The sequence below is a fragment of the Myotis davidii genome, unplaced genomic scaffold (genome assembly GCF_000327345.1).
Source record: "Myotis davidii unplaced genomic scaffold, ASM32734v1 scaffold330, whole genome shotgun sequence".
In the NCBI taxonomy this organism is placed as follows: domain Eukaryota; kingdom Metazoa; phylum Chordata; class Mammalia; order Chiroptera; family Vespertilionidae; genus Myotis; species Myotis davidii.
Window position 1 is genome coordinate 4,360,858 of NW_006283770.1, and position 12,642 is coordinate 4,373,499.

At 36.2% G+C, this 12,642-nt stretch overlaps 1 protein-coding gene across 2 annotated transcripts in view; it reads right to left on the minus strand.

Moving 5' to 3' along the window:
* The window catches only part of ANO3 (anoctamin 3), a 131,896-nt gene that overhangs the window by 103,848 nt on the left and 15,406 nt on the right, over nucleotides 1-12,642 (minus strand). For both annotated transcript variants that reach the window (XM_006753961.2, XM_006753959.2), the window contains exon 2: nucleotides 975-1,133. In XM_006753961.2, the coding sequence (XP_006754024.2) occupies nucleotides 975-1,127 (153 nt within the window). In that variant the 5' untranslated portion in view covers nucleotides 1,128-1,133. The remainder of the gene's footprint in view (nucleotides 1-974; nucleotides 1,134-12,642) is intronic.

A 12,642-nucleotide genomic window follows, 5' to 3' on the forward strand; every position in this document is an offset into this window, starting at 1 on the left:
CCCAATTCCTGGGCCTCATCCTCACGAAATTGTTTCTTTGTTATGGGGTGGGGCCACAACATTAGTAACAAAGAAACAGAATTAAAACTTTATTGTGGGGAACTGCTACAGTGTTTTGTACAGTTTCAAGCCTTGGACTGATGAGAGGGCACAGTCCTCTTATTGCCACATGCAAGTCCCATCATGGAGGGCAGGGCCCTCCTAGCACAATTATAGCCAACAGCTGTAGTTATAAGCTTGAACCTATGGTCTGAACATGTGGCCCCATGTGCCTGAGTGATGTGGGCTTGATAGAGTTCAGGCACATGTAGTTGAGTAGGATTGAAACTCAGGAGAATGTTTGTAAACATCTTGGTCACGCCCTTACTTTGCTTTGTAGCATCTGCTGTGGGCGTGGTCACTGTCTCTGAGAGAAGCAGCATCCAGCCGAGACCCGGCTTTCATTCTCTTGTCTGTCTTTTCTAAGCCTTTCAGCCGCCCCCCTCAGGTTCACCCCTTGCTGGCATGGCACACTTTAGAAAGATCTGCCTCCATGCTCCCAGGGTGGGTTCCTGCCTCAAACTCTGCCCTCACAGGAAACAGCTCCAGGAAACAGCTGGGAGGCGGGGGCAGCCATTGCCAAGACAACCCCTGTAGGACTGACTTCCTTCTGCTCAGTTGTGGCTGTTTGTCTGTATGAGACGAACACCACCCATGGTTTTTATATAAGTAGATAATTATTTCTCCTTCAATTTTAAAAAAATGTAATAACTGTTATTCACTTTGAAAAAAATAAATTTACAGAAAGGCACAGAGTATAAAAGGAATACAAATTTAAATGCACCATACATAGTATGTATTATTTTTTTCATTTGGGAGAAAATAAGTATGCATTTTATAAAGCCATGTGCTACACACTTTTCATACTAAAACCTAAAAGAACATCTTTCTTTCAGCATATTGTATCACATAATTAAGATGATTAAAACACATACCTCCTTTTCCAACATCAAGCCTTCTGCCCTGAGGTTCTTTTCAAATGTGTTTCTTTTGTCAAACTGTATATTTGACTTTCTATAGACCAGAATGTAATCAATCCGCTTTTTGCCATCTTTGAATAGAAGTCCACTGGATGCTATGTAATTCATGTCATTCTGCAAATAAAACAATGGTTGTTAATAGTGGGGTTAGACAAGCCCACACATTTTGATTTCAGTCACTTCTATTTATGTAATAGCAATCCAATATCAAAATATGGGTTTTTACATTCTAATTATAAGATAGGTAAAGATTATTTTAAACATTTGCAATCCACTGAAGGAGACAAGCTAGGAAGTGATGAAACAGGATTTGGAATTGGGCAGTCTAATACCAGAACATGGGTTCTCTGATGCTGGCATCAAAATGCACATATTTTATTCAGTATAGCCCTGTGTTATCTTATCTAACATTCATAACTTGCATTTCAAAGATAAACGTACTATGGCTTAAAAAGCATGAGTACTGAGAGCTGAAATCAACATTATTTCCTTTATTAAATGATATGTACACCAGACATTATTTTCCTAAACCTCTGTTCAATAACACTAAACCAAACAACAGTTTCTGAGCTGCCTGCACCATGAGGTTCCCATTTCCTTGCTGGCTGTGAGCTCCCAGAACATAAGGTTGTGATCCAACTAAAATAGCTGACTTATCAACACCACTTTAAGGTCCGCACCTTGCTCTCCCCACCCACTTCAGCGATTTTTCACAGACTGCCCAATTTTCTACCTAATTTCTGTCTTGTGAGACTTACCCTAAGGTCCTGGAACTGTTTGAAAACTCCTCTCTGACTTTTAAAATGCTACTAAGACTATCCAGGTGGTATCCTTATTTACTGTAACTTTAATAAAATCTGTCTTATTGATCACAAGATTCTCCTGATAGTCTTCAAAGAGTGGGGGCTTTACTGGTATATTGCCCAAGATCACTGAAGAGCCAGGACTTAAATCCAATTTTGACTCCAGCTCCATGTTTTTAGCTGTTATATATGTTGGCCTTCTTTCTCCATATTTTCCATCAAACTACTTAAACATTATATCAACTCTCTATTCCATTTTCCCCATAAAGGCATCTTTGAGATTCAAAAAATTTCCTAGCAGTTTGAGAGCTATCTGATAATTTCTACTTAAGTCAAGAAACAGAATTTCACCAATTCATACAGAAGCCCTCCCTTATCGCCTCTTATCCCTCATGCCCTGGACATATCCCTTCCCCAAGGTAATCACAATCCTATGATTATGGCACTCTTTTATTACTTTTGTTAATTTTATCACCAAAAAACATATCACTTAAACACTTTATTTAGTTCTGTCTGCTATAAAACTTTATGTAAATGCAAATTATACAATGAATATTTTGTGTCTGGGCTGCTTTTATTTAATATTATGAGCATAAAATCCATTCCTAATTTTCATATATTTATAGTTTCATATATTTATAGTTCACATTTTCACTATTATAAGATTATATGAGCACAACAAAACTTATTTATGCTTTCTACTAATTGTGGGTATTTAGGCTGTTTCCAGCCTTGGCTATTACAAATAAAGCCACAATAAATATTTATTAATGTATCTTGCAATACACATGTATATCCATTTCTACCAAATCTGTAAACTAGGAACAAAATTGCTAATTCTCAGGAAATGCTTACTTTCCACTTTGTTAGATAATGCCAAACACTCTAAGTCAACTTAAGTATCTACCAGTAACACTGAAGTTTCCCCTGCTCCATAACTTTTTCAGTCTTTAAAAAATATATAAATTATGTTTAGTCATTTGGTGGCATGGTGCTTAGTCATAATTTGCTGGAATTTAATTTGTGGCTCCATAATTACTGATGCCATTTCTAACGATTTGTTTTTCTATTCTGGATGAGCCCTTTGACAGTAATATGTATTCACATTTCAAATGTTTGTGGCTGAACTTTACACAATTAGATGATGTTTTGAATTATTCAGAAATTATTAATTTTAATGCAGTCAGATTTATTGTTAAGTGTTTTTCCATAGTTTATGTTTTTGTTTCTTTCAAAAAATAAACTTTTCTCTATTCCTATGTCATGAAAATTTCTCCTCCATTATCTTCCAGAAGATTTATCATTTGTCTTTGGCATTTAGATTCAAAGTCTACTGGAATTGATTTTGTTGCATAAGGCGTGCAGTAAGAGGTCACATTTTATTTATTATTTCTATGTGCTTATCCAATTGTTTCAGCACCTGTCCCAAAAGATTTTTCTCCCCATTGCTGGAATCTTCCTTTGTCCTAAACGTAACTTCTATATATGAAAATATTGAATATTACAAAAATATTTCCCATGAAAGTGTATTTGTGGAATATGTATAGTTCATTGACTGACTCTTTGATTGTTGAGATTCTATTGGCTATTACAAATAAAATGCTAATAAATATTAACCTGTATATTTTGCCATACACACGTACATACATTTCTATCAGTTATATACTTAAGGAGAAAAAATTGCTGATATATTATGATATATATACTTGATTCAATAGTCATAACTATAGCTAATGTTTATCAAAGGTTTTCTATATGCTAAGCATTTAGCCAAGCAATTTTATATATCAACTAATTTAATATTTATAAGAACCTGGTATGTGAGCTCTATCATTAGCCCCGCGACCTATACAAGACAATTGTGCCCAAGGCCAGCCAGTCAATCACAGGTGGAGTGTGGAGTAGAATGCAGGGAGTCTGCTTTGCAGCAGCTGCTCTTAAGCATTGTGTTCTGCAGTCCTGCATTCAATGGGAGGCTTTTCCTATTTTCATTTTACTATCTTCTCCCCTGACTCTTGCTCTGTATTACATGTGTATATTTCATAACTGTGACATGCTACTGATCAAAAGTCATTACTGACCATGGAATCAATCATTTTATAATTAACAAGGTATTGATTTCATTTTCTCCCAGAGACAACATGTGATATCTTGGCAACGAGTTCTCCATAAGGCATTCTGCTTACTATTCAGCAGGCGATGGATGACACACTGACTTTGAAAAATAAAAAAAATGTTTTCAGATTCACACACTAGTACATCACCAAAGGAACCCAAACAGTGCCTTGTCATAGAGCCACAGAAGGCCCAGTAGGATAACAGCACACATAGGGCTTAGGGCACAGAAGAGTGGCATTGCAGATTGATGTTCTTCGGCACAAGGTGGGCCACAAGCAGAATTCCTAAATCTGACATAAAGCTTTTTCACTGGTAGTGGGCTACCAGCAACTTGTCCCATCTGGGATTTTTATAGGGATTTGTTCCGCTCCCTTTTACTTGACACTCAGAGGATGTGCAAGCTGAGTAGCTGTGTAACCCCCAGATTAAGGAGGTTCTGAAGAAGCAGGGCTGCACCTCTTCTTTCACTGCTTATGTTTTGGGGGATGTAGGGGAGGAATTGAATCACTGCTCCCTCCCTTGACCTGGAGGCAGGTGCTTGCTTGTGGATTCTGCAGCTCCACCAGCCCACAGGATATGTAATTGATGGGACAAAGCTGTTTGTATCAAGTGGCAGCTTCAAAATAGCATATATGTTGAAACAAAGCAGTAACAGACAGCACCCAGACATTCCAGATTCAAGACAATCTTGATCTCCGTCTCATTCTTGAGTTTCACTCTCCCAGGAAGAAGACTTTTTTTTCATTGTCTAAAGTTTTACATATGTCTTCTTTTACCCCAATTGACCACACCTCCCCACCCCAGCCATCCCCACCCCGGGCAAGCCCCTACCACCCCAGTGTCTGTGTCCATTGGTTATGCTAATATCCATGTATACAAGTCCCCTCCCCTACCATTTGTCTCTGGATATATTCTTGTTCATCAAATTATGTTGATCATTATATCCCACATATGAGTGAGATCATGTGATATTTATCTTTCTCTAACTGGCTTATTTCGCTTAGCATAATGCTCTCCAGTTCCATCCATGCTGTTGCAAATGGTAAAAGTTCCTTCCTTTTTATAGTGGTTTAGTATTCTGTTGTGTAGATGTGCCAAAGTTTTTTAATCCACTCATCTGCAGATGGGCACTTAGGCTGTTTCCAAATCTTAGCTATGGTAAATTGTGCTGCAATGAACATAGGAGTGCATATATCCTTTCTGATTAGTGTTTCTGGTTTCTCCAGAAGAAGACTTTTAGAAGAGAGACACTTGGGAATGAGTAGTACGTTATCAAACAGTGTTTGATAACTTCACAGCATTTACAGCCTCATAGTTTATTTTTAAATCATATTAACATTTTAAGCACTTTAAAAATGATTGTGCTGCTAAGTGAAAGAAGCCAGTCTGAATACCAGAGGGCAGAGGTCAATTAGGTCATCTTACAGTCTGTCACAGTAAGGTTTATGAATTAATTAAAATTAAAGAACTCATTTAAAATATTAAAAGTTTAGCTCAGCTGTTTAGAGCATCATATGGATATGCCAAGGTTGTGGGTTTGATCTCCAGGCACATACAAAAAGTAACCAATTAACGTATACATAAATGGAACAACAAATCACTGTCTCTCTGTTTCTCTCTAAAATCAATAAGTAAAAAATTAAAATAAATGAATTTTTTATAAGATTAAAAGTTTGATTTTTAAAAAAAAGAAATCTTGGGAAAAGCTATATGAGGGAAGGAAAGCTATGGTCTCATTCATCAAACTCCTCAACAGAACTACTGGGGGATAACTTCACAGTACGGAAAAATGTCATAACAGAAGAGAGAAAAAAGAAAAAAAGAAGAAAATGAAGGGGTCTGGGTTTTACTCCTGATTCTGTCCCTGCTGAAATGTATTTAGGCAACTGGCATTTCTTCCTGTAGCTCAATTCCTCTACCATGAAATAAAGTGTGGGTGTTATAAGTAAAGGCCTTTGTAGCTCTGGCATTCCATGATGCTCTTCTTCTCCTGAAATGTTTCTCCAAGGGGCTGTTTTCTCAGATCTCTCACCTCTTTCCATTGACTCTGGCTAGGGTTTATATTTCTGTAAAGAATGATGCTCACATAAATGTCTGGCAGCTGAACTCACTCTGACGTGATCCAAAGGTCTTCTCAGGGAAACCGGTAAATGACATTTGAGATCTGTTTTGTTTCTACCTGAGTAAGCACCTTTAACATCATGAAGGAGAAAACAGGAGTCTAGGGCTTCTCTTATTGCAAAAGAAAAAGCAGTCTTAGAGCTAATTCAATGTCATCAAATTTCACAAATCTATTGGAATATGAAGCACATACTTCGGAATGTGGTGCTCTCTTTTTTTGACCACTGAAAGAAAGTCTGAAGGGGAAAATGGGAAGATATAAAATCCTCCTAGTAAAATTTAGCACCAACTTGGAGGGTCAGGACATAAGAAACAAAAGCAGGGCTGTGATTCCAGCAATATGTCAAACAACATTTCAACACCCTCCTGCAATGAAAACTGAGAAGTGATGGATCAAATAACACATACATATGTTAAATTCTTAGAGAAATTAGCAGGGAGGTATGTAAAACTGGTTTCCAGGCATGAAAGAGGAGGAAAAAAATCATAAAACATGCACGCAGGTTCATAGTGTGGCTGCTCTGCACAGGATCTAATATTCAATAACAAAAAAAATAAGAGTGAAAAGAAACATTTATAAATTTAAAAATAAAACATACATAAGTAATAAGCTAAAGGAATAAAATTCAATGAGAACTAGAAAATATTGAAAGCTAAGTTACAGTCTCTTTATTAAAGTATGCTGAGCCAGATGTACGAGATAGCCACATAAAAACATTAGTTTGACTCCTTTAGGTTTTATTCAAACACCAATTCTAGGCTAGAAATATACCTACAAATTTATGGTAAATTGACTGCCAATAAGAGAACTAAGGAAATTCAAAAGGAAAAATGGTCTTTTCAATAAAATGATAGACAGTTGTATATCCATGTGCTAAAGAAATTGGACCCCTATTTAAACCACATACAAAATTTTAATCAAAATGGGTCTTAGACCTAAATATAATAGAACAAAACTATAAATTAAACTAAAACATCTTAAGTAAATACCTGGGATCCTGGGATAGGTAATGATTTCAAATAAAACACCAAAAGCACAAGTAACAAACAAACAAACAAATACCCAAAACAGATAATTAGGACTACATAAAAATGAAACATGTTTGTGCTACAAAAATACCATCAATTCAGTGAAAAGGCAAAGTACAGAATGGAAAAAAATGCTCAAAAACCATATATCTGATAAGGGACTATATTCACAATATACAAATAATAAAAAACACAAAAAGCTATTTTAAATAAGTAAAGGTTTGAATAGAGATTTCCCCAAAAAGATATAAAAGTGTCCAACAAGCACATTAAAGTTTCTCAACATAATGGAAAGTCATTAGGGGAATGCAAATCAAAACCAAAGTGAGATACCACTTCTCACCCATTATGAGGCTATAATCAAGAAGACAAAATTAAGCCAGCATTGGCAAGGATGTGGAAAATTGGAAGCCTCATACGCTACTAGTCATGATGTAATATGGTGCAGAAGCTTTGGAAAATAGTTTGGAGATTACTAATAATGTTAAATATAGAGTTACCACATCATTAATTTAACTTCAACATATATAAAGAAAACAACTGACAGTATTTATTGCTAACCATAAAACTTGAAAGTGATGTCAGCATGATGGCCACATAGAAGTTTATATATCCAGGAGAGATGAAAACACACAGCCACACAAAGACTTGTACATGAAAATTCATAATAGCAGTCTTCATAATGTAAGAAAGAGGAAACAATGCAATGTCTAACCTATGAACACATAAATAAAATTAGGTGTATCTGTGCAATAGAATATTATTTGGCATTAAAAAGGAATTAAATATTCATACATACAGCAACATAGATGAGCTTTGTAAATATCCTAAATGACGGAGCTAATCACTAAAGACCTTATATGATGCATTTATATGAAGTTCAATAGTAGGTAAGTATATAGAGAAGAAATATAAATTAATTTTATCTCAGAGATGGAGGAGGGGTAGGTGGAATAAAAATTAACTATGGGTACAGGAAATTTCTAATGGGTACAGGATTTCTTTTTGGGGAGACAAAATGTTTTTCAGTTAATTTTATGGTGATGGTTGCATAATCTTATGAATACACTAAAAACACTGACTTGTATATATGGGTGATGGATTGTATGATAAGTGAATTTTATCTCAATAAACCTCTGAATATCAATAACATAAATGATCAATTGTGAAATGCACAAAATATTGCTTTTAGAAGCTAACATGGTAACTCAGTAGCTGAGTAGCTCTTAAGTAGAACACAAAAATAAAAAGATGGATAAATTTGCCTATAATACTTGTAAAAACATCTGTTTATCATAGGAAGAGTCATTATTATAAATATCACATTCATCCTATAAAGCTGTTATAATTTAAAATCTCAACAGAGTTTTATGGGTATGTTTGCAATTTAACATGCTAATGTTAATATCTACATGGAAGATCAAGTGTGAAAGGAGTTTGAGAAAATAAACTTTGTACAGACTTTGAAAAAAATTGGTAACACTGCTTGAGTGCCATATTAATAACTTGTAACATCGGTGTAATTACTGGTGACATCAACACATGAATGTCATACTCTCTTTTATAGAGCTCTCAAAGCAAAAGTATGTTTAGGACAAAGGGGCACTTGGTGATAAACATGTGTTTAGAAAGCTAATGTAAAATATTGGTAATCTCACACATCCAATGACTATATTCCTAAAAAGTAAAGCAGTTATTCAGATCAATCTTTTCCAAGAACAAAGGACATTATGCAAAGCAAATTATCAAAGAATTCCAAGATAGTGAGGAATTGCTAGGTCAAGTCCAGGGCACAGTAGAAATCAGAAATGGGAAGTAAACTGCATACCTGAGCACTTAGGTAGGTTTTACCCCAAGGACACATGCACATCCTACAAATGGGGGCTTTTCTATAAGCACTTTTCTGGGGACTGGGAACCAGGAATATGAGGGGTGAGTGAGCCAAACAGCCCAGTCTGCCCAAGACATTTTTAGGATAACTCAGTAGTAAGTATACTTGATATATTAAGATATTCACTTTATTTGGCTTGAGATTCAACAACAGATGAATGAATGTAGATACCTAAAGAGGAGGCGGTTCAAGACAGAAAGGTCAAATTCTACAAGGGCAGGTTAAATTCATCAACATTTCCGCAAATTCAAATGAAATTGTCAAGTCAGAAATATAGAACATGGAAAACATGTCTCTGAAACATGGGAATGGACCAGAAAGTTACTCTGATCAAAGGCTATGGTTTCACTTGAATATTTATCTTGAAATGGCATACCTGCATGATTAGAATATCAAAGTTTCTGGCAATAAATAGTTTCTTAGTTTCATCACCCGTGTCCTTGTCCATGTGAGGAAATTAAGATAATTCACCTATGCTCCAAGATAAACTATTTTAACCTCTTAGGTGTTTATCACTAATCACACACTCTAGGAAAGCAGAGAATAAAGTCTCCCGTAACCTTCACACCAAGATGGATTTGATCTGATGAGAACTGTATTGGCTTCTGCAGTAAAGATGAGCCCTAGGCTGTGTTCCTTACATTTGCAGAAAATTTTCATGACCCAGCAGTCCTATGTTCCTCTTTCTTTCTCCCTAAAAGCCCTATCAATAAGGTAAGAAACTCTTGAGATCAAGCAAGAGGAAGACAGATGATCAAACAACGATTTTTTGCTAAAATCATAAAACAGAGGAGCTCATCACATTGGTTATGAATAACCTACTCATCATAAAAATGTATCAGGTCATGTTGGAAACATGGGAAAGTTGGCCTTGGAACTGTACACTACAATATCAATGTCTGTTTTACCAGAAGCGTAGTTCATTCCAGTACCAGAATTACTCTTGTTGTTAAAAGTTAGACATTTCATAAAGTGATAGAGAGAAAGATGAACTCCATGAGGTCTCCATAGGTACCATTTGAGATCATGGCCCTGGCTGTTTGTACTTGTATAGGCTTCTTTCTTGTATTATTTAATTTTCTAAACTGTAAGAGGATGGGTCGAAACAAAACCAGCAGTTTTTAATTCTGCTTTGGAACTAGAAAATATTCTGAGAAAAAAAACACACATACACACATATTCCTGTAACTATGCATACACTTTCAGAGAGTTTGTGGGTCCCCTGGAGCTCACGTAGGAGCCCTGGAGAGCTTCCTGGGCACCAGGCTAAGAACTGGATCAGACAGGCTCAGAACCCTCCCAGTCTGAGAACACCTGCCTCTAACCCAGCTCCCCTCGCCAGCCTTAGGAGGAAGGAGTCGAATCTCTTACAGCAAACCCTCTAAACACTTTGGAGCCCACGTGGCTAAATAAACTGTATCAATTTGAATGTATAAGAAAATGGGGCATAAGTGAAGGTAGCCAACATTTCTTTTCACCTACCAGTCATTCCTCTTTGGAGACTGTGAACAACCAGCACACAGGCCTCATGTTTGAAACCGAGTTAAGTAGAAGCATTTATATTTAAAGTTGTGAAGACAGCATGACTTGCAGGTGGGGTACCAGAGTTGATGACCCACTTCTACGTCTTATTTCATGTTACTGTGCACAAATACATCTTTATTTATAAAATAATAATAATAGGCCTATTTACTTCCCTCAAAAATTGTGAAGGTGGTGGCTGATGTGTATAACATAAGCAGCATGAGTCTCATGAGACCTCTGAAGCTCTGGACAAATGACCACTGTCACCTGGAAAGTGATTAGACAAGGTACCGTATGCCATGGTTTCTCAAACTTTAACATATCTGTATATGTCGCCATAGCCACAGATCACGTATTTAATATCTTTTCTTTAGAGTGCACCCTTCCTTTAAAAACCAGCCTTTGCCAAAATAATGTTAACCTAGAAAGAATCTGTTTAGTGTGTTTGTTATGTTTTTCTAATACACATTCAAATAAAGTCATATTTACTAAAGATTGTTTCAATTGTTACTGTGTAGCTTAAAAAACTTTTGAAAACTATGCTCTGGCAAACAAGCCCCATTAAAACTTGGCGTAAATTAAACCTAACCTGGGTCTATCTTCCCTGTCCAGGTGAAAGACTTGAGCAGGTGGAAAGGGAATGCCCTAAAGAGACCAGATGGACGTGCCTTGGGAATTTGATGTTCAGCCAGTGAGTTACAGTCCCTGAGGGCTGTGAGCAAGGAAGGAGGAGGCCAGGAGGCCAGGACAGAAGTAGCTCTTTAATCTCCTGCTGTGAAGAAGCACCACGGTGTAGGAATAAAGAATGCATGGGTGTTTGCACTGAACGATTGTTGTGACTGATTTCTTGGAGGCTTTGGAAGCTAATCAATTGTAACTCACCAATGAGTCCTTGCAAATCACCTTGGGATGTGCAGGGCCGTGGCAGTCACGTTAAGTACTGATGAACTAGGAGCACAAAGCATTAGAGAGGATTCTTGGTAACGGTGTGCAACAAATACTTAAATAATGCTATTTTTCCACTAAATGCCTTCCTTCCTGTCTGCCTTTTTTGACCCAGTATCACTTTAAGACCCCATCAAACATAGATGACAGGTTCCAGCGTCCAAATTCATCGAGTAGTCATTTCTCTAATATTGCCCCTGCCGCAGAATCCCTTTCCTCTTTAACAAATGGCTGCTTTATGTTCAATAATGAAAAACATTTTATTTTAGTGTCAAAAATGCCAGTAGCCTCTGCTAAACTCCCAAGATCTCATGTCAGGAGGAGAAATCTCTTGAAGACAGTATCCTGAACACTTTCTTGTTACCAAAGGAAGAGCAGCTTACCTCAGAAGGACTAAGATGAAAATTTACATATATAAACACACAAACATTTTGAGCACTCTGGCAAGCATTTATAGTTTTGAAAGTATTGCTTGCCAATGCAGTGACATCACAAAAAAAAAACCACCCACAAGAACCCATAAACATAATTCTAGATAATGTCAGTCCAGAGGCCTCTATTTCAGAATCATAAAAAACATTCTTTTCTAATCACTTAATCCCTGTTGTGATTTTTTGGATAAATTTTCTAAATAACATTTACTTTATTGATGCATACATGTCTTTTAAAACATATTAAATATATTTTTAGAAAATACACAGAATAAATACAAATGGAGTTTTACATGCATATATAAATTTTCCTTATATACAGATATAAAAATATCTGAAGTCAGATAATTTCTCAGTAGAAAGTTTTCCTAGACACACATATAAAATATCTATATCCAGCTTCTAAGTGCCTGGGCTGCTGCACATACATGATCTAGTCCAGACTGTGCTTTTGTTTATGCTGCTCCTCCAATTGTCCAAACCCTTCCTCTGTTCTTAATAATGGCATTTTTTCAACTCTTTTTTTTTTAACTTTTCCCAACTCTGCTTTTGTTTTCCCAATAATGCATGATCAATACAAAATAAAGAGTGCAAGTATGTCTAGAGAAAACATGTCAGACGTAATTGCTATAATAAGTTCAAAATTCTTTCTCTCATTTTCTTCTCTCCCCAAAATATATATGTGTATATGCATATATATTGTATATTATGTTTAAAATTCAGTATCGAATGCAGACACACATGGCATTTTATATATATAT